General features: G+C 50.4%; 1 protein-coding gene across 7 annotated transcripts in view; it reads right to left on the minus strand.

The window, feature by feature from the left end:
* The window catches only part of PARP4 (poly(ADP-ribose) polymerase family member 4), a 2,748,946-nt gene that overhangs the window by 1,227,284 nt on the left and 1,495,544 nt on the right, over positions 1-26,118 (minus strand). For all 7 annotated transcript variants that reach the window (XM_069639202.1, XM_069639198.1, XM_069639200.1 and 4 more), the window contains exon 25: positions 21,702-21,801. In XM_069639202.1, coding sequence (XP_069495303.1) covers positions 21,702-21,801 — 100 coding nt within the window. The remainder of the gene's footprint in view (positions 1-21,701; positions 21,802-26,118) is intronic.

The following is a 26,118-nucleotide window of genomic DNA, read 5'->3' on the forward strand; positions in this document are numbered from 1 at the left end:
ACCTTGGTAACTGAAGTCGCACTCTTGTGTGATTGGCCCAAGTGGTGAGCCGGCCGGCTCACCACTTAGCATGTTTGATTGACAGCTAGGCTGAGTGAATGGGGGTGTGCTGCATAAAAGCAGGGCTTTGGGGACTGGAACTTCAGAAGTCGCCACAGGACCTGAGAATCCGACGAGGGAGAAGCTGAGCCGACCTACCACGATGACACCACCGGTGGAGCCCTGCGGAACCGACTCACCACTTCCCGACGACAGAGAAGATCTCCCGGCTGGAGAGGCTTCTTCCCTTGATTGGTGGGCACAACCAGTTTACCTTCTCTCTTCGCACCCCAGACCGGCTTGTGGTCGAATTGCCCGTGCCAAGCACCCCAGCAACCGGATAGCCACTTACCACTGGACCGCGAATAAAAGGACTGCTCCTTGTACCTGAGAACTCCGCGGCTGGTTTCTTCCCTGGCAGTGCAACGGACTCCTGTCTTCCTCCCCGACGAGATCCTCTCTTCCCCCGGACGAAGCACTGACTTGCATCCGCTGCCAGGAACAGCTGCCCTAGCTGCAGTATTCTCACCACTTTAAGGTACCGTGTCCGCCAGGCCTCCCTTACTAAAGATTGCTACAAGGTAATAATAATCCCTTAACCTTCTGGACTGGGCTGGCCGCCTTGACCTTCTAACTGGTCCCTTTGTTTTGGTCCAACTCTTTTTGAACCTTTGCAAGACTCTTGTGCACTTCAACCGTGTGACCTTGGACAGATTTGGTTCTGATCCTCTTAAAGTGGATCCGGCCTTCTGAACTCTGATTTCACGGAAATCAGGGATCGCTCAAAACTGTAATCCAACCCCCGGGCTATGTGAGGGGGAGGTTGCCAGGGGGCTGCATTACCTTCAGTTTCACGTCGGCGTGCGTAACGCACGTCGGTGTGAAACTGAAAGTAAATTCCCCGCAGCAGCCATTTTCGGCTGCTGCGGGGAAGAGAGAAGGTAAGAGACCTTCTTTGTCCGCCTCGATCTCCGGCTGTATTTCAAGCCGGAGATCGAGGCGGGTATCGTTGGAAAGGGGAGATTCTCCCCTTTCCAACAATACCCATTGTGTGGCATTGCTGCCCGCGAATCGGGCGCAGGGCGCGCGATCCGCGGGCAGCAATGCCACCGGATCAATACAGATCCGTTTGTGACGCAGGGGGAGGACGGGGCTGCTTACTAGGTAAGCGCCCCCCCTCCCCCGTGGCCCCAAGGCATGGGGCCACAGCGGCAGAGACCCCTGGGGGCAGATGATCATGCCCCCAGGGGTGAATACGGGTGGGGAGGGAAAAAAAAAATCAGAGGGAAGGGGGAGGTGGGAGGGGGTTTGGGGCCCTGGGGCCCACTAGACCACCAGGGATTTTGTAAAAAATGGTGTCCTTGGAAAGGGGGGGTTCCCCCCTTTCCAAGGACACCACATATATGAGGCATTGCTGGTCACGGATCGGCGCAGAGCGCTCGATCCGTGACCAGCAACCCACTAGACCACCATGGATCCGTTTGTGAGGGGGGGAGGGGGCTGCCTCAAATAAGCAGTCCTCTCCCCCCTCCCGGGCCCCAAAGCATGGGGGCACATGCATGAGAACCCTGGGGCAGATGGCTGAATATCTGCCCCAGGGGAATGAAAAAAATAAATTGAAATGATGTGGAAAGTGGGTGGGGGAAGGGGTGGGGTTGGGGGGCCACTAGCCACCATGGATTGTTTATTGAATGAAAGGGGGGGGATGCCCCCCCAACCAAAGTAGAAAGGGACACCCCTTGTAACCCTCCCTGGGGGCAGATATCTGCTCCTAGGAAGGGGCATCTGACCCCAGGGAGGGATGCATGAGGTGGGGCCCCCCCTTATCTGCCCCCAGGGTGGGTTGCATGAGGTGGGGCCCTCCATTTGGGGTGGGGGGGGGTCGAGGGCCACCCCCCGTTGCGGTACATCATTCGCTGCCAATTTAGGGTGGCCCTCACCCCCCCTAAAAAGAAGCCTATCAATTTGTATTTTGTTTACCCTACTTTGCTTGGTGCAGATGGCCACATTAGTGTGGCTATCTGCCCCCAGGGTGCCCAAACCCTACTGCCCCATCTATTGGGGGTCCTGCCCCACCTTTTGGGGTGGCCCTCTCCCCCCTCACCCCAAATGGAGGTGGGGTGTACCTCACGCAGCCGTTTGGAGGAGGCCCAGGGAGGCCTGCATGAGGTGTGTCCCCCAGCCATTGGGGGAGGGGGGCACCCCAAAAGGTGGGGCAGGACCCCCAATAGATGGGGCAGTAGGGTTTGGGCACCCTGGGGGCAGATAGCCACACTAATGTGCCCATCTGCACCAAGCAAAGTTTGGTAAACAAAAAAAAATATACAAAATCACAGGCTGCTTTTTAGGGGGGGCTGAGGGCCACCCTAAATTGGCAGTGAATGATGTACCGCAACGGGGGGTGGCCCTCAACCCCCCTCACCCCAAATGGAGGGCCCCACCTCATGCAACCCTCCCTGGGGGCAGATATCTGCTCCTAGGAAGGGGCATCTGACCCCAGGGAGGGATGCATGAGGTGGGGCCCCCCTTATCTGCCCCCAGGGTGGGTTGCATGAGGTGGGGCCCTCCATTTGGGGTGGGAGGGGTTGAGGGCCACCCCTCATTGCGGTACATCGTTCGCTGCCAATTTAGGGTGGCCCTCAGCCCCCCCTAAAAAGAAGCCTATGAATTTGTATTTTGTTTTTTGTTTACCCTACTTTGCTTGGTGCAGATGGCCACATTAGTGTGGCTATCTGCCCCCAGGGTGCCCAAACCCTACTGCCCCATCTATTGGGGGTCCTGCCCCACCTTTTGGGTTGGCCCTCTCCCCCCTCACCCCAAATGGAGGTGGGGTGTACCTCACACAGCCGTTTGGAGGAGGCCCAGGGAAGCCTGCATGAGGTGTGTCCCCCAGCCATTGGGGGTGGGGGGGGCACCCCAAAAGGTGTGGCAGGACCCCCAATAGATGGGGCAGTAGGGTTTGGGCACCCTGGGGGCAGATAGCCACACTAATGTGCCCATCTGCACCAAGCGAAGTTTGGTAAACAAAAAAAATATACAAAATCACAGGCTGCTTTTTAGGGGGGGCTGAGGGCCACCCTAAATTGGCAGTGAATGATGTACCGCAACGGGGGGTGGCCCTCAACCCCCCTCACCCCAAATGGAGGGCCCCACCTCATGCAACCCTCCCTGGGGGCAGATATCTGCTCCTAGGAAGGGGCATCTGACCCCAGGGAGGGATGCATGAGGTGGGGCCCCCCTTATCTGCCCCCAGGGTGGGTTGCATGAGGTGGGGCCCTCCATTTGGGGTGGGAGGGGTTGAGGGCCACCCCTCATTGCGGTACATCGTTCGCTGCCAATTTAGGGTGGCCCTCAGCCCCCCCTAAAAAGAAGCCTATGAATTTGTATTTTGTTTTTTGTTTACCCTACTTTGCTTGGTGCAGATGGCCACATTAGTGTGGCTATCTGCCCCCAGGGTGCCCAAACCCTACTGCCCCATCTATTGGGGGTCCTGCCCCACCTTTTGGGTTGGCCCTCTCCCCCCTCACCCCAAATGGAGGTGGGGTGTACCTCACACAGCCGTTTGGAGGAGGCCCAGGGAGGCCTGCATGAGGAGTGTCCCCCAGCCATTGGGGGTGGGGGGGCACCCCAAAAGGTGTGGCAGGACCCCCAATAGATGGGGCAGTAGGGTTTGGGCACCCTGGGGGCAGATAGCCACACTAATGTGCCCATCTGCACCAAGCGAAGTTTGGTAAACAAAAAAAATATACAAAATCACAGGCTGCTTTTTAGGGGGGGCTGAGGGCCACCCTAAATTGGCAGCAAATGATGTACCGCAACAGGGGGTGGCCCTCAACCCCCCCACCCCAAATGGAGGGCCCCACCTCATGCAACCATCCCTGGGGGCAGATATCTGCTCCTAGGAAGGGGCATCTGACCCCAGGGAGGGATGCATGAGGTGGGCCCCCCCTATCTGCCCCCAGAGTGGGTTGCATGAGGTGGGGCCCTCCATTTGGGGTGGTGGGGAGTTGAGGGCCACCCCCCGTTGCGGTACATCATTTGCTGACAATTTAGGGTGGCCCTCAGCCCCCCCTAAAAAGCAGCCTATGAATTTGTATTTTGTTTACCCTACTTTGCTTGGTGCAGATGGCCACATTAGTGTGGTTATCTGCCCCCAGGGTGCCCAAACCCTACTGCCCCATCTATTGGGGGTCCTGGCCCACCTTTTGGGGTGGTCCTCTCCCCCCTCACCCCGAATGGAGGTGGGGTGTACCTCACGCAGCCGTTTGGAGGAGGCCCAGGGAGGCCTGCATGAGGTGTGTCCCCCAGCCATTGGGGGTGGGGGGGCCACCCCAAAAGGTGGGGCAGGACCCCCAATAGATGGGGAGGTAAGGTTTGGGCACTCCGGCGCCAGATTGGCACACCAATGTGCCCCTGTGCACAAAGGGGAGTTGGGTTACCAAAGGAAAAAAGTGAAAATGTTGGAACGTTTTTTAGGGGGGCGGTGGGGCACCCCAAAGGGTTGGGAAAGTTTCTAATGGAATGGGGCGTTAATACCCCCCCCGCCCACAATGGAGTGGGTGCCATGTCATGCAGCCCTCCCTGGGACCAGATATCTGCTCCTAGGAACGGACGCCTGAGCCCAGGGAGGAGTGCAGGACAGCCTCCCCCTTATCTGCCCCTTGGGAGGGCTACATGAGATGGCCCGCCCCTCCAATTGGGGTGGTGGTGGAGAGGTGCAACCCCCTTCACGTTAGAAAATTCCACAGCGGTGTAGGGGGCCCCCGCAAAAGGGCAGCCTGCCATTTTGAATTGGGTTCTTCGTTTACTATACCTGCCTTGGCGTAGAGGGGTACATTGGTGAGCCAGTCTGGCGCCGGGGTGCCCAAAACATACAGGCCAATGCAACAGGGCGGGCCAATATGGGTGGTCTGGTATTTGGGTGGGCTGACACAGATAATATATGTTTTGTTATTCCCTTTACAGGTCTTGAGCAGTTTAAGCTTCTCCCTTGTTATGTACCTATGAAATTTTGTTTATTCCAACATTATATAGTGGGTGGAGGGCACATTGCTATTGGGATGGGGGTGAACAGGCCCTGTAGTGTTCTGTTGTGAAGGAAGTGGGTGCTCTGGGGAGGTATTGGGGTGGCCAGGAACACACTTGCCCGGGTTGCGGACAAAACGCCCCCCAGTGCAGCTGGGAGGGAAGTATGCCACTTAGCCATCTGTGCAATGTTTTTTTTGTGTGCTGGGGGTTGCCTTACATCCATTGGTCTTATGCCAGTTTGCTATCACTGTGCAGTCCAGCCTTCTGTGGAGGTAGATGACTGAGAAGTTTCATGTATGTGGTGGAAGGAGCTGAAAAATGTACAGATATATGCCAGACAGTTTGGATGTGTTATTGGTAGGCAAAACACTAAATGTAATTCTTTTATGTTTCTGTTGCAGTTGCGGCTACTGAAAAGCTTTTGCTGACTTATGTAAGTACCACATATATTACTTGGTAATGTGCGGGTGGAGGGTTACTGTGGTGGGAGAAACTGTGGCTGCAGTGTCAGTGGTATGGGTGAGAAAGGGTAGTAGGGCGGTTCGGGGGCCAGTGATGGGAGTGCCTTGCATTGAGGAAGGTGGCTGCTTTGCAGAAGGAAAAATTGGCCGACATAAGTAGCAGCTCCTTTTCAAAAATGTTGCCGGTAGTAATGCAGATGGTCATTTTGTTCTGAGCATGGTACGTGTACTTGATACAGAGAACACTACTTTTACTGCAACGATCACCATTTCTGTGGTCCTTTTCCAGCAGTCGTCCCAGTGAGCCCCGCCAGGCTCCCCATCCTTTTGCAGGGGGAAAAGCTGTAACGCAGGGTAGCTAGAGGGGCAGGAGGGGTGAAGTCATTGGCCTTGGGCGTCCATCTCCCAGATGGATATTTTGTCCCTCAAAAGCAACAGTGGGTGCAGGGTGCCCTGGCACGGTTCCCATCCCGTCCTAGAGGGGAAAGCTGCAGTGCTGGCCAGGCAGAGATGTAGGGTGGTGGTGGTTGATGTGTGTGACCTTGGCTGCCTCTCTGCCTTGGTAGTCGAATGGCCCCAAGTTCACCAGTAATTTAGGAGCTGCGTCCCAATTTCTCACAATCAAAGTGTCCAAATTTGCATGCATGTGTAATGAATGGCGCACATTCTGTCAGAGTAACTATATTCGGAGAGGTTACAAAGCACCCTTGCTGCACAGGTCATATCCTCTGTCAGACTAGTCACCCTGCCAAAGTGTAATGGTGTAGCATGTGGAAGTCACCTTACCACCGTGCAGTGCAGGCGGTGGGCCACAGGAGCAGACAACCTTTACTGATTACAATTGCCCCAGCACAACTGTGTTATTGGCACAAGGTGACATACTGTCTTCTTCACCTCTTTCCCACCTCCTTCCCCTAAAACACAAGTGCCAATTACGTAATGACCTACTGTAAATTCACATGAGAGGTGCATGTCCGAATGGGTGAAGTGTGTGTCTGGGATTGTTACAAGAGCCATGTGTTCACGCAATCATTCAGCTAGTTGGTAAACTGTATGTATAGGCATATTCATGGGGGTTCACTTGTTTCCATATCATAGTGACGATGAGGGTTGTGTAGATAATTGCCTACTCTTTCACCCAAAGGGCTGCACGATTTTCCAAGGGCCAACCACATCTGGCTCTCAAAGGGATGCCCTCCTGGTGCATTGGTTTGGGGTTAGGGGGAAGTGCTTTCACCAGCTCAGAGGAGCCATCAGCGATGTCCATGCAAAAGGAGATGCAACCCCCCCACCCTACAGTGGTGCACCTGGGAGGAAAAGATTTAGCGTCCGTGGGAGGGGAAGGGATACATGAGCTGCTAATGGAGGAACTGGAATGGATAGCATAGATGTTTCCAAACAGTGATGGTTTGGTGCCAGATTTCCGGGATTTATTTATTTTTATTTTTTTTCTGCAGGATGCCATATGCCCACTTGTCTTATTTCCATTTCCAATCCGTGTGCAGTCTAGCCTTCCGTAGTGGTAGATGACTGAGAAGTGTCATGGAACTGGTGGAAGGAAGTGAAAAATGTACAGATAGTTGCCAGACAGTTTGGATGTGTTATTGGTAGGCAAAGCATTGAATGTAATTCTTTTATGTTTCCTTTGCAGTTGCGGCTCCTGAAAAGCTATTGCTGACTTATGTAAGTACAACATTTATTACTTGGTAATGTGGGGGTGGAGGGTTACTGCGGTGGAAGGAATTGTGGCTGCATTGTCAGTGATAAGGGTGGGAAAGGGTAGTGGGGAGGATCGGGGGCCAGTGATGGGTGTGCCTTGCATTGAGTAAGGCAGCTGCTTTGCAGAAGGAAAGGTTTGGCCGACATAAGTAGCAGCAAATTTTTAATTTTTTTTTCCAGTAGTTATATAGATGGTCATTTTTTCTGAGCATGCTATGCACACTTGTTACAGAGCTCATTCCTTTCACTGCAAAGTTCACCATTTCTGTGGTCCAATTCCAGCAGTGGTCCCAGTGTGCCCTGTCAGGGTCCCCATCCTTTTGCAGGGGGAAAAACTAACGCAGGGTAGCTAGAGAGAGGGGGTGTCATTGGCCTTGGGCGTCCGTCCCCCAGGTGGATATTTTGTCCTCCAAATTCAGCAGTGGGTGCAGGGTGCCCTGGCAGGGTCCAATCCCTTCCAGGAGAGGAAAGCTGTAGTGCTGACCAGGAAGCGATGTAGGGTAGTGGTGGGTGATGGGTGTGACCTTGGCCACCTCCCTTCCTTGGTAGTGAAGTGCCCCCAAGTTCACCAGTGGTCCTGGAGCTATGGCCGAAACACTCACATTGAAAGTAGACACCTTCAGACGACGGTGCACCCATTTGTGGTAAATGTGGCACATTCTGTCAGGGTACCTATATTCAGAGAGCGTACAAAGCACACTTCCTGTGGACTTCATATCCTCTGTGAGACTAGTCACCCTGCCAAAGTGTAACGATGTAGCATGTGCAAGTCACCTTACCACCGTCCTGGGCAGGCGGTGGGCCACAGGAGCAGACAACTTTTACTGATTACAATTGCGCCAACACAACTGTGTTATTGGCACAAGGTGACATACTATCTTCTTCACCTCTTTCCCCTGAAAATAATGTGGCAATTATGTGTCGACCTACTGTTATCTCAAATGAGAGGTGGTTTCCGAATGGGTGAAGTGTGTGTCTGGGATTGTTACAAGAGTCATGTATTGCCGCAATTGTTGTGTAATTTGGTAAAATGTATGTGTAGCCATAATCATGGGGGTTTTCCTGTTTCCATTTCCTAGTGAGGATGAGGGTTGTGTGGATTTTCGGCCACTCTTATATCCAAAGGGCTGCACGACTTTTACGAGGGCCACCTACATCTGGGTCTGGAAGGGATGGCCTTGCAGTGCATTGGTTTGGGGTGGGGGGGATGCGCCTTCACCAGCTCCGAGGAGCCATCATCGCTGTCCAAGCAAAAGGACAGGCCCCCCCTCCCTGCCCTTATAGTGGTTCATCTGGGAGGAAATGATTTTGCGTCTGTGGGACGGAAGGGGGTACGGGAGCAGCTCATGGCAGACCTTGAATGGATTGCACAGAGGTTTCCAAACACTGTGGTGGCCTGGTCCCAGATTAATCCCAGGATGGATTGGAGAACTCAAGGGAATAGAAGGGCCATCAACCGCTCGGTGTGGAAACTGAATGGCGAGTTCACTAGACTGACAGAGGGCAACACCAGAATACGGACCATTCACCATGGCAATATCAAAGGTGCTGTGATGTTTCACAGAGATGGGGTGCACCTTTCCAAAACAGGCATGGAGCTGTTCATTGGAAACATAATGGATTTTGCCCAGACGCTATTTTAGTGGGGGTTTGCCCAGTGACTGATGGACGCACTGGAAGATGTGAAAAGTGAATAAAAATGGTAGTAAGTATGTTGGCAGTGAGACTTCCACTTTCTAGCAATTGTTTGCATTCATGGCATGTCAAAGCATTCAGTATGTTTCTGCTGCTTATTTCATAGGTACCCATCACTACTTGCTTCAGCCTACATCAATTTGCTTGGCCTTGCAATAATTTTGTCCTTGTGAGCTTTCCCCTTACAATAGACACCCCTATGTGAATGAGCAGGTGTTTTTGTCAAAAGTGTGCCAGCAGTTGCCCGGAAGGGCCAGCCGTGTACTTTATTTATCTTCCCTTTCTGCTTCTTCATTGCCTATGGCTTTTCAACTCACCCAATCACTAATACGTTGTATGGTTGCTTCTCACCTCGATTTCCCATCCACAAGCATCCCATGGAGGAGGGCATGGTGCAAAGCATGTTGGCTGTTTCTGAATAGGTAGTGTGGTTGAAATCCTCGTCCCCACGCTTGTATTTCTGTACAGTTTAGCGGAATAGTACATTGTCCATAGATTTTTTGTTCTCTTTCTTTTAGGTGCAGGTGTGTTGTAGCTGTCTACCCACTTGTAGGAAAGCAGTCAGCTGGTCCTTAGCATTTCACGTGAGTGTTTGCAAAGTACTACTCCGTTTATTGTAGCGTGCAGGGAGTACGTCATATTGCAGAGGGCTGCTACAGTTTGTGAGCAAAGTCTGGACCTTTTGGTGTACTTGTGTGGAGTAGGTTTGTGGCACTGAATACCATTTACTGTGCTACGTTCCATACTTTCAGAAGCACACATACTTATTGTTTCAGTCTTCATCTGGTCTTTGGGCAGTGAAGGGTTCCATAGCGAAGGTACTCATGGCTTCTCGGCGATCAATGTCTGGTGCGGAGGCATTAGCTGCAGTGATGGAGTCTGGCTCAGAGCAAGGCACAGATGTGTACATGCATTCTGAAACAGATAGTGCTTCTGAGGGGCAGGAGGGAAGTGATTGGGGAAGTGAGATGGCCATTGACGAAAGTCCCTCCTCCCACTCATCATCGTCATCATCATCATCTGATGATGAAGAGGAAGGAAGAGTGCGTCCACCTTTTCGCACACTTCCCACACGCAGGGGACCTGTAAGGGGGAGGGGACGTGCAAGACGGCCACGCAATGTGGCAGTTCCTGACATGACTCAAGAGTTGCTCTGGGTGCCTCCAGCAATGGCTCAGCCTGTTTTGCCCCCTTTCACTGGTATATCAGGGTGCACAGTGAATACAGAAGGGTTTCAGCCTATTGATTTTTTCAACCTTTTTGTTGATGATGGGTTCATTGCAGATGTGGTTCAGCAAACCAATTTATACGCTGCACAGTTCATGAGGTCTAGGGGTCCCACTCTGAAACCCCACTCCAGAGCACAAGCATGGGTACCCACAAACGATGTTGAAATGAGACAGTTTTGGGGTCTCATTTTGCTCATGGGAATTGGACACAAGCCGTCTGTCGCAATATACTGGTCTACTGTAGCACCACTTTATTGCCCGTTATTTTCAGCTACAATGAGCAGAAATCGCTTTCAAGCACTGCACCGTATGTTGCACTTCAATGACAACTCGGCAGCATTACCCAAAACGGACCCAAACTTTGATAGGCTGTTCAAACTGAAGCCATTTCTGGACCACTTCACTCACCGATTTGCAGAGGTGTATGTTCCTAGCCAGAACATATCCATTGATGAATCGTTGGTGTTGTTCAAAGGTCCCCTTGTATTCAGGCAATACATTCCTAGCAAGAGATCACGATATGGGATTAAAATGTACATGTTGTGTGAAAGTACCACTGGGTATGTCAGCAGCATGAGAGTCTACACCGGTAAAGACTCTACCCTAAACCCTCCGGGGTGCCCAGCCCATTTAGGGACAAGTGAGAAGATTGTTTGGGATCTTCTCACACGATGGCTCCACAAGGGACATCATTTGTATGTAGACAATTTCTACAATGGAATTCCACTGTTCAAGGAATTGTTCAATGTGGGCACACTGGCATGCGGTACAATCTGCAGTAACCGCAAAGGCTTCCCCAGACAACTTGTGTGTAAGAAGTTGGCCAAGGGACAATGTATGGCATTGCGGCAGGATGAATTGTTAGCAGTGAAATTCTGCGACAAAAGGGATGTGTACAAGCTAAGTACTATTCATGATGAAAGTACTTCAGCTGTCCCTCTGCGCAGGCAGACTCAGCAAGTGTTGAAGCCCAATTGCACTCTGGATTACAACAAGTACATGGGTGGAGTAGACAAAAATGATCAAGTGCTTGAGTCATACCACGCTGAGCGCAAGTCGCGTTTCTGGTACAAAAAGTTAGCCACACACATTGTGCATATGGCAATGTACAATGCTTATGTGGTGTACCGTGCAGCTACTCCAGAAAACAAGCTCTCCTTTTTGGATTTTGAATTAGAAATTGTTCAATCTCTGGCTAATGTTAATGTACAAATTCCCTCCTTTCCAGAGGTCGAAGATGTGGCCAGATTGCAAGAGCGACACTTTGGTGATTATGTTCCTCCCACTGCCACGAAGGCACAACCGTACCGAAAATGTAAGGTGTGTACAAAACAAGGAAAGAGGAAGGATACTCGGGTGTACTGTCCCCAATGCCCTTCCCAGCCTGCCCTCTGCTTTCAGCCATGTTTCCTTTTGTATCATACAAAGGAAAATTATTGGGAGATCGACTGATTTCCGAAAATGCCCATCATTCCTTGAAAGGGACCCTTAGCCACTGAAATCGTGCATGTCTTGTAAAGGAATGGCACTCTTGCACCCTGCCCTGGAGGTGTACCTTCAATGAAAATGCAACATGATGTCAACTCACTTCACTTGATTTAGCGTGCAGTCACAAGCATTGCTAGTCCTGCTTCCTCCACTTGAGGCCTGCCTTGGAAAGGCAACCACAGCCGTAGCTTTCCCTTGAGGCCTGCCAAGAAAATGTGCATCAGTCTAGATCCCTCAGCTCAAAGCGTGACTTGCAAAGGAACGCTAATCAGGCTCCTTCCATTGGAGGCGTGTCTGCGAAATAGTAATCATTATGAGTCCCTGTACTTGAGTTGTGCCATGCGGGTCTTTCCCCTTTGGCGTGCTTTGGCAAGCAATGCTAGTCCTGCCCCCTCCACTTGAGGCCTGCCTGGGACATCACCCCCGGTACCTTTCACTTCAGGTCTGCCTCATAAGGAAAAGGCAGTCTAGCTCCCTCTGCGCGTGGTGTGCCTTGCAAAGTAACGCAATGCTTGTTTCTTCCAAAGCAGGCACATCTTGGAAAGAAATGCCACTCTAGCTCCCTCCACTTGAGGTGTGCCTTGGAGTAGGTGGGGACAGCACTCTGCTTTACTCCCCTTTGGTGTGCTTTGGCAAGCAATGCTAGTCCTGCCCCCTCCACTTGAGGCCTGCCTGGGAAAGAGACATCACCCCCGGTACCTTTCACTTCAGGTCTGCCTCATAAGGAAAAGGCAGTCTAGCTCCCTCTGCGCGTGGTGTGCCTTGCAAAGTAACGCAATGCTTGTTTCTTCCAAAGCAGGCGCATCTTGGAAAGGAATGCCACTCCACCGCCTCTAGTTGAGGCGGGCCATGGAGAAGAAGGGTGGAGCACTCTGGGTCACTCCCCTATGGGAGTGCAGCTTGCTCCTGTTCGGGATTGCCTTACAAAAAAAAACGTCTGGAAAACCCCACCCGCTTCCGGCGTACTTTGGACAGGAACCCAAATCTGGCTCCTTCCACCTAAGGTTTGGCAAGCAAAGAAAGGCCAGTCCCGCTCCCTCTACTCAAGCCGTGCGTTCTGGAAGACCAGAACACCATTCAGGGTCCCTCCACTCAAGGGGTGTCTTTTCAAAATAATACACGCCACTTTGGCTCCCTCCCTTGAGGTCTAAGTGTCATGAAAGTGGTACTTGGACACCAACTATATGGCAGCGGTGTCTTGCCTACCTCGTAAGATCCTGCCTTGTTTATTGTTTTACTGCGAGTAGTTATGTGTGGTGTAAGTGACACGTCTTCTGTAGGAATGAATTGGATATGATTGGTGTGTGAATTAGGTAAAGATACAAAGAACATGCAGATGCAATTTCTGTGAATGGACTTTTCGAGCACTGCCGAAATGATTGTCATGTTGCAGGATGGCTGTTTTGTGTGGGTACGGTGGAACATAAGAATGTTTGCCCATAGTTGCTATGGGCATACTCAAAGCTGGTGTGGAAGATAGTGCCTGTAGGGCAGGGTAGCGAAGTGAGCCAGTATACACTGGCTATCACTGTCCACATGTGATTGCCGGCACATAAAGTGTGCATGCAGACACAGTTGCTATGAAATTGATGCCAAATGATAGTTAAGATATTGCTAGAGACACAGTTGCATTGTACACACATGTCCATGTGGTATAAGTGTGTAGATATGCTCATGTGTAGATACACTTGCTCTGGTGCTAGTGATTTGGTAGAAGTGCAACTGCTGAAATGGATGCCAACTGACTGCAGACACGAAAGGGATACGAATGGCCAGTGATCCGGTGGGTGCCTTGTCGTGGCATCACTGCTCACAAGGACAAACCTTCTTGTGCTACACAAGGAGGTTTGTCCTTGTGCTAAATCCCACCTTGCGTGTCTAACTGCATTGTGTCTGGTATGTATGGGAAGTATGAGGAAAGGTGCATGTGAAATGGCTTACTACCAGTACTTTACTGTTTCCTAAGCGCACTACAGCGAAGTTACTATACAAAAGATGTACCCATTGTCACTCAGGTACCACACCTGCACACAAGAGGTCAGCCTCTCATTGGGACACGTGTGGCGATGCGGGAAGGTAGGCCACGTGTTGTTGGCGGTGTGTTTCGGTGAGTGGCCAGAGGGCAATATCTGAGAATTGTCTGCATTTCCAGCCAATTTCAGATACATTTCCCTGTGTGCACTCACCGAAACACGTTGCCACCAACAGATGTCATACCTTCTCGCGTTCCCACAGGTGTCCCGACGAAAATGGTACCTCACATGTGTAGGTGCACCTACCGGGGGCGCAAAAGGAAAGGGGTAACCCGCTAGTAACCCCAAGCCTTTCGCCACAGCACAATTTGTTCATGTGGGCAACCTACAGATTTGGGCCTAGGGTGTCGAAGCCAGCAAGGAAAACAGGGAACCCAATGCATTTCCCAAAAGAGGACACCCGTGGGAATGCACAGAGGTCTGACTTGCGCGAAGCGGCCCAGAATTTATTACCCAGAACCCCAGACAAAGTGAACATTGTGTTTTTTCCCCACCAAATATCACACTTTGTCGGGGATTGTGGCTAATAAAAACTGGGGCAATTTGCGCAAGGCAGACCTCTGTGGATTCCCACGGGTGTCCTCTTTTGGGAAATGCATGGGGTTCCAGTTTCCCTTGCTGGCTTCGACACCCTAGGCCCAAATCTGTAGGTTGCCCACATGAACAAAATGGGCAGTGGCGAATGGCTTGGGGTTCCCAGTCGGTTACCCTTTTCATTTTGCGCCCCCACACATGTGAGGTACCGTTTTCATCGGGACACGTGTGGGGACGCGGGAAGGTAGGCCACGTGTTGTTGGCGGTGTGTTTCGGTGGGTGGCCAGAGCGAAATGTCTGAGAATTGTCTTCATTTCCAGCCAATTTCAGAGACATTTCCCTGTGTCCACTCACCAAAACACGTCGCCAACAGCAGATGTCATACCTTCTCGTGTTCCCACAGGTGTCCCGACGAAAAAGGTACCTCGCATGTGTGGGTGCACCTACCGGGGGCGCAAAAGGAAAAGGGTAACCCGCTGGTAACCCCAAACCTTTTGCCACAGCACAATTTGTTCATGTGGGCAACCTACAGATTTGGGCCTAGGGTGTCGAAGCCAGCAAGGAAAACAGGGAACCCCATGCATTTCCCAAAAGAGGACACCCGTGGGAATGCACAGAGGTCTGACTTGCGCGAAGCGGCCCAGAAGTTTTTACCCAGAACCCCAGACAAAGTGAACATTGTGTTTTTTCCCCACCAAATATCACACTTTGTCGGGGATTGTGGCTAATAAAAACTGGGGAAATTTGCGCAAGGCAGACCTCTGTGGATTCCCACGGGTGTCCTCTTTTGGGAAATGCATGGGGTTCCCTGTTTTCCTTGCTGGCTTCAACACCCTAGGCCCAAATCTGTAGGTTGCCCACATGAACAAATTGTGCTGTGGCAAAAGGCTTGGGGTTACCAGTCGGTTACCCTTTTCCTTTTGCGCCCCCGGTAGGTGCACCCACACATGTGAGGTACCGTTTTCATCGGGACACGTGTGGGGACGCGGGAAGGTAGGCCACGTGTTGTTGGCGGTGTGTTTCGGTGGGTGACCAGAGCGAAATGTCTGAGAATTGTCTTCATTTCCGGCCAATTTCAGAGACATTTCCCTGTATCCACTCACCGAAACACGTCGCCAACAGCAGATGTCATACCTTCACGTGTTCCCACAGGTGTCCCGACGAAAAAGGAACCTCGCATGCGTGGGTGCACCTACCTGGCTGGCAAGGGGAAAGCTGAAAACGCAAGCAACCCCCAGTCTGTTTGCAGAGGGGAATCTCAGCCATTCTGCCGACCGGCACAACATACAGATATGGGCCTCGGGTGTCCAAGCCACCGAGGAAAACAGGGAACCCCATGCATTTCCGAAAAGAGGACACCCGTGGGAATCCACAGAGGTATGATTTGCGCACATCGCCCCAGAATGTATTACCCAGACACCCCTGCAAAGTCCGAAATGTGGGGAAAAAAACGCATTTTCCCCACATTTCGCTCGACGCACCCATCGAAACACGCCCCCAACAACACATGGCCTACCGTCCCGCGTTCCCACAGGTGTCTCGATGAAAACGGTAGCTCACATGTGTGGGTGCACCTACCTGGCTGGCAAGGGGCAAGCCGAAAACGCAAGCAACCCCCAGTCTGTTTGCAGAGGGGAATCTCAGCCATTCTGCCGACCGGCACAACATACAGATATGGGCCTCGGGTGTCCAAGCCACCGAGGAAAACAGGGAACCCCATGCATTTCCGAAAAGAGGACACCCGTGGGAATCCCCAGAGGTATGATTTGCGCACATCGCCCCAGAATTTATTACCCAGACACCCCCGCAAAGTCTGAAATGTGGGGAAAAAAACGCATTTTCCGCACATTTTGCTCGACGCACCCAATCGAAACACGCCCCCAACAACACATGGCCTACCGTCACGCATTCCCACAGGTGTCCCGATGAAAACGGTACCTCACATGTGTGGGTGCACCTACCTGGCCGCCAAGGGGAAAGCCTAAAACACTGCTATCCCCCCAAAGAGTTTGGGGAGGCAACCGACAGATTTAGGCCTGGGGTGCTTCAGCCACCAAGAAAAACAGGAACCCCCATGCATTTCCGAAAAGAGGACACCCGTGGGAATCCACAGAGGTATGATTTGCGCACATCGGCCCAGAATTTATTACCCAGACAGCCCTGCAAAGTCCGAAATGTGGGGAAAAAACGCTTTTTCCGCACATTTCGCTCGACGCACCCATGGAAACACACCCCCAACAACACATGGCCTACCGTCCCGCGTTCCCACAGGTGTCCCGATGAAAACGGTAGCTCACATGTGTGGGCGCACCTACCTGGTTGGCAAGGGGCAAGCCGAAAACGCAAGCAACCCCCAGTCTGTTTGCAGAGGGGAATCTCAGCCATTCTGCCGACCGGCACAACATACAGATATGGGCCTCGAGTGTCCAAGCCACAGAGGAAAACAGGGAACCCCATGCATTTCTGAAAAGAGGACACCCGTGGGAATCCGCAGAGGTATGATTTGCGCACATCGCCCCAGAATTTATTACCCAGACACCCCCGCAAAGTCCGAAATGTGGGGAAAAAAACGCATTTTCCCCACATTTCGCTCGACGCACCCATCGAAACACGCCCCCAACAACACATGGCCTACCATCCCGCGTTCCCACAGGTGTCCCGATAAAAACGGTAGCTCACATGTGTGGGTGCACCTACCTGGCTGGCAAGGGGCAAGCCGAAAACGCAAGCAACACCCAGTCTGTTTGCAGAGGGGAATCTCAGCCATTCTGCCGACCGGCACAACATACAGATATGTTTTCCTGTGTGGCTTGGACACCCGAGGCCCATATCTGTACGTTGTGCCGGTCGGCATAATGTCTGAGATTTCCCTCTGAAAACAGACTTGGGGTTACTTGTGTTTTCGGCTTTCCCCTTGGCGGCCAGGTAGGTGCACCCACACATGTGAGGTACCGTTTTCATCGGGACACCTGTTGGAACGCGTGACGGTAGACCATGTGTTGTTGGGGGCGTGTTTCCATGGGTGCGTCGAGCGAAATGTGCGGAAAAAGCGTTTTTTCCCCACATTTCGGACTTTGCAGGGCTGTCTGGGTAATACATTCTGGGCCGATGTGCGCAAATCATACCTCTGCGGATTCCCACGGGTGTCCTCTTTTCGGAAATGCATGGGGCTCCCCGTTTTCCTCGGTGGCTTGGACACCCGAGGCCCATATCTGTATGTTGTGCCGGTCAGCAGAATGGCTGAGATTTTCCTCTGCAAACAGACTGGGGGTTGCTTGCGTTTTCGGCTTGCCCCTTGCCAGCCAGGTAGGTGCACCCACGCATGTGAGGTACCGTTTTCATCGGGACACATGTGGGAACGTGTGACGGTAGGCCATGTGTTGTTGGGGGCGTGTTTCGATGGGTGCGTCGAGCGAAATGTGCGGAAAAAGCATTTTTTTCCCGACTTTTCGGACTTTGCGGGGCTGTCTGGGTAATAAAATCTGGGGGGATGTGCGCAAATCATACCTCTGCGTATTCCCACGGGTGTCCTCTTTTCGGAAATGCATGGGGTTCCCTGTTTTCCTCGGTGGCTTGGATACCCGAGGCCCATATCTGTACGTTAGCCGGTCGGCAGAATGTCTGAGATTTCGCTCTGAAAACAGACTTGGGGTTACTTCTGTTTTATGCTTTCCCCTTGGCGGCCAGGTAGGTGTACCCACACATGTGAGGTACCGTTTTCATCGGGACACCTGTGGAAACGCGTGACGGTAGGCCATGTGTTGTTGGGGGCATGTTTCGATGGGTGCGTTGAGCGAAATGTGCGGAAAAGGCGTTTTTTTCCCGACATTTCGGACTTTGCGGGCCTATCTGGGTAATAAATTCTGGGGCGATGTGCGCAAATCATACCTCTGCGTATTCCCACGGGTGTCCTCTTTTCGGAAATGCAGGGGGTTCCCTGTTTTCCTCGGTGGCTTGGACACCCGAGGGCCATATCTGTACGTTGTGCCGGTCGGCAGAATGTCTGAGATTTCGCTCTGAAAACAGACTTGGGGTTACTTGTGTTTTCGGCTTTCCCCTTGGCAGCCAGGTAGGTGCACCCACATATGTGAGGTACCGTTTTCATCGGGACACCTATGGGAACGCGGGACGGTAGGCCATGTGTTGTTGGGGGCGTGTTTCGATGGGTGCGTCGAGCGAAATGTGCAGAAAAAGCGTTTTTTTCCCCACATTTCAGACTTTGCAGGGCTGTCTGGGTAATACATTCTGGGGCGATGTGCGCAAATCATACCTCTGCGGATTCCCACGGGTGTCCTCATTTCGGAAATGCATGGGGTTCCCTGTTTTCCTCGGTGGCTTGGACACCCGAGGCCCATATCTGTATGTTGTGCCGGTCAGCAGAATGGCTGAGATTTTCCTCTGCAAACAGACTGGGGGTTGCTTGCGTTTTCGGCTTGCCCCTTGCCAGCCAGGTAGGTGCACCCACGCATGTGAGGTACCGTTTTCATCGGGACACATGTGGGAACGTGTGACGGTAGGCCATGTGTTGTTGGGGGCGTGTTTCAATGGGTGGGTCGAGCGAAATGTGGCGAAAATGCATTTTTTTCCCCACATTTCGGACTTTGCGGGGGTGTCTGGGTAATAAATTCTGGGGCGATGTGCACAAATCATACCTCTGCGGATTCCCACGGGTGTCCTCTTTTCGGAAATGCATGGGATTCCCTGTTTTCCTTGGTGGCTTGGACACCCGAGGCCCATATCTGTACATTGTGCCGGTCGGCAGAATGTCTGAGATTTCGCTCTGAAAACAGACTTGGGGTTACTTGAGCTTTAGGCATTCCCCTTGGCGGCCAGGTAGGTGCACCCACACATGTGGGGTACCGTTTTCATCGGGACACCTGTGGGAACGCGGGACGGTAGGCCATGTGTTGTGTTTGTGTGGTTTTCATAACGTTTTGACCCATTTGCTGGCGCCCTTTGTCTCACAACCCTTTCTTTTCCCAAATGTGACCTACATTTAGTCGCTGCTCTAGCCACCATACACTTTTGTAACCTGCACAAGTCACCTACCCTTGAAAAGGTCTGCCTGTGCTCTTTCAAAAAATGTATGGCTGCCGTTCCTCACCACATTGGATTTCCCAATTTACACATGCTAAGTGCGTCTGGTCAGGCTGTGAGCGTAAAACTCCTGTGTACCATGGCTCAGTGTTTGGCTTGTGGTATTGCTTGTTTTGTAAAAACACTACAAAAATGGTATGCTCTCCTAACTGCAAGAGTCGGGGGAATGTAGCGGAGCATTGCTTTTCTCAAAATTCATAGAAGCCATTGCCGTACCAAGCCAACCATGTCCAACACATACCTTTTTTTTCCAGTCATTTTCCCGCTTTTCCCCCATTCGATGGCAGTTTCCCCTACCTAGTTGTTGCCTGACCTATGCAAATCATCCCTTCCTAAACTTGGAATTTTGTCTACTTTTCAAAAATATATGCCTTTCTGTCCTCCAATTTGGCTTTCCTGCCCTTTTCTTCCATTCCGTCCATGCATGTCCAATTGGCAAAAATGGCAAAAATCGCCTACCTCTCACAAAACGGTTGATAACCACATCAAAATAATTTTTTTCCATTTCCACTCAACCTGTTCCTGAAAGCCACGAAATTGGGGAACTCAGCACAGCAAACCATTTGTTCCTAGCTCTTACAAGGAAAAAAATAAACAGGCTTCTTTGTACATCATTTTATTGGCATTTTTTGAAAAAACCCAAAATTTTTGCACTTTTTCCTTATTTTCTCTCACCCCCCTACAGCAACCTGGGATTCCTGGGTGGCGTTACGACCGCCTACATGTGGGAAAAAAAGGAGCCAAATTTGGCCGAGATATCTCATGTAACAAAAAAGTTACAAGCCATTGAATGGCCACATACCAAAATCACCAAAAAGGCCCTGGCACTGGGGAGAAATACCCATGGCACTTAAAGGGTTAAAAACGAATTATTAGAGTGCCATCTACGTTAACCGCTCACCACTGGCTGAAAATAAGTGGGGCTTTACTTAAGACTTGTCTAATATTCTTCTAAGGGAGTGTATATCTTTTAGTGACCGTGTTTTTGAATTGCTTACTATTAGTGCCTTTGCGTTTTTCTAGATGTGGTTTTAAATAAATAATTATATCTCTTTTACACCAAGCCCTGGTCAGTGTTTACTTGTTCTACTGTGTTCTTTTGACCTATTGTGAATATTCTGTATACTGCCTAACTCTTCTTGAGGGAAGTTTGACTGCTCAGCCACAGCTACGAAGTGAATCTGTGTGGTACAGACTGCTACCAAGTGGGTTTACTGCCAAACACCTGTAGTCTTAAATCTTTTGCAGTGGTCCCAGAGGGAACTGCACAGGTTTCTGCCTAACAACCTACAGGCGGGTGATTCAAACAAGCTTGTTCTGGGAGAGGGAATGATGGAGCATGGCCAATCGTTCCTAAAAATATATGCCGGCCCACCTCATGCCCTTCATGGCCAGTCAGCATGTTGGATGCAATAGTCTTCAGGTAGGAGAACATCAAAAACATGTGGGGAAGTTGGGGTAACACATGTTTCAGTGATGAACAGGGCGTTGTTGTACAAGATGAGGTCAGTGATCTTTGCAGCGTAAGTGACTGCTGAGCGAGCATTGATCAACATGAGAGGGCGTGTACATGTGGTCCGTGGGTGTTGGATGGGGGCAAGGGCAATATTGGTAAGGCTCGATAGGTTAGCTTCCGGGGGCTACACAGGGGACTTGGCCATTCGAACCCTAGTGAGAGTGTGGATGGTTGAGGAGGGAGGAGACACATGGTGATGTCTTTTGGTGAATAGCAGTAGTAGCGATTCGTTTTCAGGTGAAATGCAGGTAAGCAGGTCAGGCCCTTGGTCCTATCAGGCCCGAACAGGCACAAACAAGTCGGATCCTTGTCTTCGCCCGTCCTTTGCTGAGGACGCTGGTGACAAGGACTCCTAAGGAGGACTGATTAAACTGGAGGTGAGGGGAGAAACTGAGTGGCAGTGTCTGGTCACGTGACCAGCATCGCACTCAATGCTGTCTGCCTGGAGCTGGACTAGAGTCCTTAAGATGAGGCTTGGGAGGTGCGAAAACTGGTGGTGTGCAGAGCAATTGAGTGGCAAGGCCTGGTCAAATGACCAGCAGCCTACTCAATGCTGTATGCTATATTGATTTAACGCAACTCAAAAAATTAAAGTGTGTCCATTGCATAATATGAACATTGCATCCACAAGTTTATTATATTTCCTACTCATGAACACCCTTCTATATAGTCTTCTAAATACTGTTCTGTATAGTCTTCTATATAGTGTGCCAACCATACTGCAGAACGTTTCTGGTGTGTTCTTTGTGTCAATATTATTGAAGCAGAAATAACAAATCATTTGTATCCTCCCTCTGATCGCTGTCTGGCAATTCAGGGATATTCATAATCTCTACTCCAAGAAACACAAAATCACTCTTACCTTCTTCAACCAGCTGTATTTTGATTTTTCATCAAAGAATTCATAAGCTCCAGCACCATACTTGGCCAAAGATCTCAGAATATGACGATTCGCTGTGGATCTGAAAACATTTTTGTTTTTTTAGACTGACGTTAATTAAAACAAAAATAAATACACACAAGAATTGAACATTCACATCATCACTGTCAGTTGTGGCCCTTTAAATAGGTGTCTAAATACCCCAATACCAACAATTGTGAAGTCCAGCAGTTTTATCCATCCTTGGTGCACAGGCCACGTCTCAGAGCCCAGGCACAGACTTGCGAAGCAGCAGGCATGGAGAAAGTATTAACGCCAATACTTTGAACCAACCACTCAAATGGAGACTATGCATAGCATGCGATTCTAACCAGATACAAGCACTAGAAAGTCCATGGGCCTCATGAGTTCCCCGGTCCGGTAAAGATGCCAGACAAAATGCTGGTAATAGCGGATCTGGCATTTTTACCAGATCGGCACACTCCAAGTTTCTGCTAGGGGCAGTGATCTACCAGCAGGCCTGACCTGCCGCGAGTTCAGGCACCTACTAGCAAAGAATTGTCTTAATCACCGGCAATCTATTTAATGGGAACTTCCTGCTGTTGCCAGCACCCGTAATATCCCAGTAACACCGGTATATATGGCGCTGGAAACGGTAAGGCAGGTTTGCCAGTAACCTGCCGGTATTACGGGTTACCAGCAAACCCGCAATAACCCCTTATGACTCTGCAAGTAACGTGTATCTCTTTTTGCGCTCCAGACCTTGATATACAACTGTGCCTCATGAGTAGTCCAATTGCCTTGGAGGCATCTGTTGTGATGTTCACTTGTACTGGGGTATTTGCAAATGGGCAAACATTAAACATGTTTTGTGCATCCACCACAGAAGAGACTCGACAACCTTCTATGCTACTGCCCTTAAACCACATTGTGCAGTGAGCGGTTCCGGAACTGTCTTTCTAGCATATGGGATTAGCGACAGGTTTAGAGCATTGATAAAAGGAAACTGTTGCCAGGAGAGCCTGTAACCTTTCTTGTGTTCAGAAGACTAAAGGCTGTTCTGTGTCCAGATCTGCCCCTGAGAAATGCATGGTTCTTGCGGGACTTCGGCTAGACTTAAACATGTTGAGCGAGAATCCCAGACCGGTCATAGTTTTGTTCAAATTTCAAATTTAGGCTTTATTTCAAATATGGCTCCATAGAAACATAACCAACATAACAAAACAAAGAAATACTCATACAAGAGGAAAAAATAAATGTAATAAATATTCACAAACACTTATCAACAACCACTGATCATCAAAAGCTGATTGTAAACTATCCAAAAGAAATTAGTTGCATGACAGCCGAGTATTTCCATGGACCTTCCCCGACTTTCTAGTGCCTTTTTGTCCACTGTCGGGTTCATCATTCTAGGGATTTCTTTTCTTTGCATGTAGTCTTTTTATTGAAATCTTGATAGATAGCGTAAATTAGACCATCTATTACAGAGCAAATATCAATAATGCTACATCAAAATTTCGTTTTCTCAAAACATCAAACGGAAGACCCCCCCAAAAAGGAAAGGAAGAAAAGAAGGAGAAAAAACATAATCAGGAAAATTATAATCACACGAGTAAGAACAGTGTTGTCACAGTGGACAACGTGCACATTTGTCAGAAGCTCTTCTTCCCCTATGAGAGCACGCCCCTCCCGCAAGAACTCCCCCGTTACAGTGGTTAAACCAGGGATAGATGCTTCATGAGCTGCAGGGCCGAAAGAACATGTGCTCTCTTTCTCAAATAAAGTCTAGAAGGGGGGACCAGATTTGGGACGATTTTGTCATTCGATCTGATAAGAGTGCTGATAATTTCTCCAATGCTATAATTTCCCATATTTTCACACACCAGTACAATATGCATGGACCTTCTGGGGTCTTCCAGAAACAAGCACGGTTTATTCTTGTAGCCATTAGCAGGTGTGACACCAGGTTCGCTCTAGGGCCGGACATCGGGAAAGTGCCGTCTTTGGCGACATCGCCCCATGAGCAGGGTCAGCGGACACACTGGGGGCAGGGTGCCCGTGATATCTTTAATTTTGGAGCGGATCTCCTGTCAATAAGTCTGCATAATCTGGCAGTGCCACCACATGTGAGCTAAATCCCCGAATTGACCGCATCCATGCCAGCAGAAGTCCGAGTAGTCTGGGCGGATCATATGTATCCTCTGGGGGGTCATGTACCACCGGAAACATAGTTTGAGGGCGCCCTCTTTGATCAGGGTGCAACGAGAGATCTTTTGTGCCCAGGACCAGATTCTTTGCCATGATTCCTCTGGAATGTCTAAGCCTAATTCACTTTCCCAGCACATCATGTAAGGAAGCTTTTCCCCTGGAGAAGCGTCCTACAGAAAGCAGTAGCAACTTAAGACCTTCCGTGACTCTTGCCCCTCAAGTACCCTGAGTTCTATCCCTGTAGGGGGGCGGCAGCCCGCTCGTTTGACTGGATTGTTGGTGACCCAATGCCGTAATTGTGTATAGCGAAAATGCTCTGTCTCGGTCAGAGTACATTTTTCCTTGCATTCCACGAATGTGAATGGGGCGCCATCTTTGTTTAGATCCCTCAGTCTGGGAGTCCCCTCGGATTCCCATTGAACAAATGCCCTGTTGCCCATGCCCGGAAAGAACACAGGATTATGAGTCACAGGAGAAAGGGGGCCCAGCCTGATTTGAATCCCCACTGAGTACATGCCTTATCCCAAATGTGTAGGGTGCTGCAAATGGTTGCTAGAAGACCCTGGTGTAAGCGTCTTGCCTCTATGGGAAGGAAGGGGAGGTGAGCTAGCTGGAAGGGTGAGCAAGTTTGCTCGATTCCTTTCCATTTCAGAATCATCTCTTCCGATGCCCAGTTAAGCATCAGAGCTATCTGCGCTACCCAAAAGTATCTCTGTATAGATGGGACGCTAAGGCCTCCCATACCCTTGGACAAAAGGAACGGCCCCAATGTCTTCTGAAGCTCAAGCAGGTGGCGCTCCGGAGTAACGATTGGTAGTGCTTGGAAGATATAGAGCAGCTTTGGGAGCAAGGTCATTTTGATCGCACTGATCTGACCAGCTATGAAATTTTGTGCATATCCCAGGGCTGCAGAATAACTTTGGCCTCTTTCCCCAGGGTACTGATGTTAGCATCAGAAGGGAATTCTAATTCTATGTGAGGTGGACGCCCAGATATGACATCTTGTGGTCACATTCAAAACTTCAGGGAGCTCTGTTATGGTTAACCCAATGGATTTCTCATGGTTAATGTGAAACCCTGACACTGAGCTGAATTGTTTTAGCAGGTCAAGTAGTGCAGGTAGGGAGGATAAAGGGTCTCGGAAAAAGCATGCAACGTCATCAGCATATAAGGCCACTTTGTGGGTGGTGCCTTCATGGGTAAACCTTCAAATACAGGTAAGAAGGCGAATCCTGTACCAGTGGCTCCATTGCTAGTATGAATACCAAGGGAGACAAAAGGACGGCCCGGTCGAGTACCCCTGCCCAGAGGAATCAAGGGGGACCATAAGGCATTTACTTTAAGCCCGGTGGTAGGGATCTAAATGTTTGACATAACAAACCTGTAGAAATTCGGGCCAAATCCAGATGCTGAGAAGAGTAGTCTTAAATAGTCTCAGAACATGCTATTGAAAGCACAGTGTGCAACTAGAGAGAGGAGAGACAACCCCCCTTGGATTCGTGGGGCTAGGCCAATGAGGTCCACCACCCGCCTGATGTTGTCATGAGCTCCCCTATTTTTGATAAATCCGGTCTGGTCATTACTGATTACGTGTGGGAGGACCTCACCTAACTTGGAAGCAAGTATTTTAGTGTACAGCTTTGTGTCAGTGTTGAGGAGTGCTACCGGCGATAGGAAGAGCAGTCCTCTGAGTCCTTGCCTGGCTTCAATAGATGGGTTGTACCCAACTCAGCCATAGAGGAGGCCACTGTGCCGGAGTCCAGAAAGGAATTAAATAGTTTGGTTAAGTGCAGGATCAGGACATTAGCAAACGTTTTATAAAACTGTTTGGAAAGGTCATCCGTGCCGGAAGCTTTGCCAGCTGGGAGAGAACGAATTGCTTGGTCCACCTCTTTGGTGGTTATATGTGATTTCAAGAGGTGGTTCATCTCTATTGGAACCTGGGGAAGATTCGATTGTGAGATTAAGTCCTGAGTAAGGGTGTGATCGCCCTGATGTGCTGCAGAGTGCTCATGAAAAAGCTCTGTTATTTGCATTTTTCCTGATTCTGTGACCACCCATTTCCCCTTTGCATCCCTGAGAGCGCCTATGTAGTTGCGAGTGGCCGTCTGCCTTAGTTTGGTAGACAGAAGCTTGTTTGCTCCGCTACCCTTGGAATAATAATGTTTTGTAAGCAGTATGACAGGGC

Source organism: Ambystoma mexicanum, chromosome 7q (assembly GCF_040938575.1).
Source record: "Ambystoma mexicanum isolate Mex_15411 chromosome 7q, UKY_AmexF1_1, whole genome shotgun sequence".
In the NCBI taxonomy this organism is placed as follows: Eukaryota; Metazoa; Chordata; class Amphibia; order Caudata; family Ambystomatidae; genus Ambystoma; species Ambystoma mexicanum.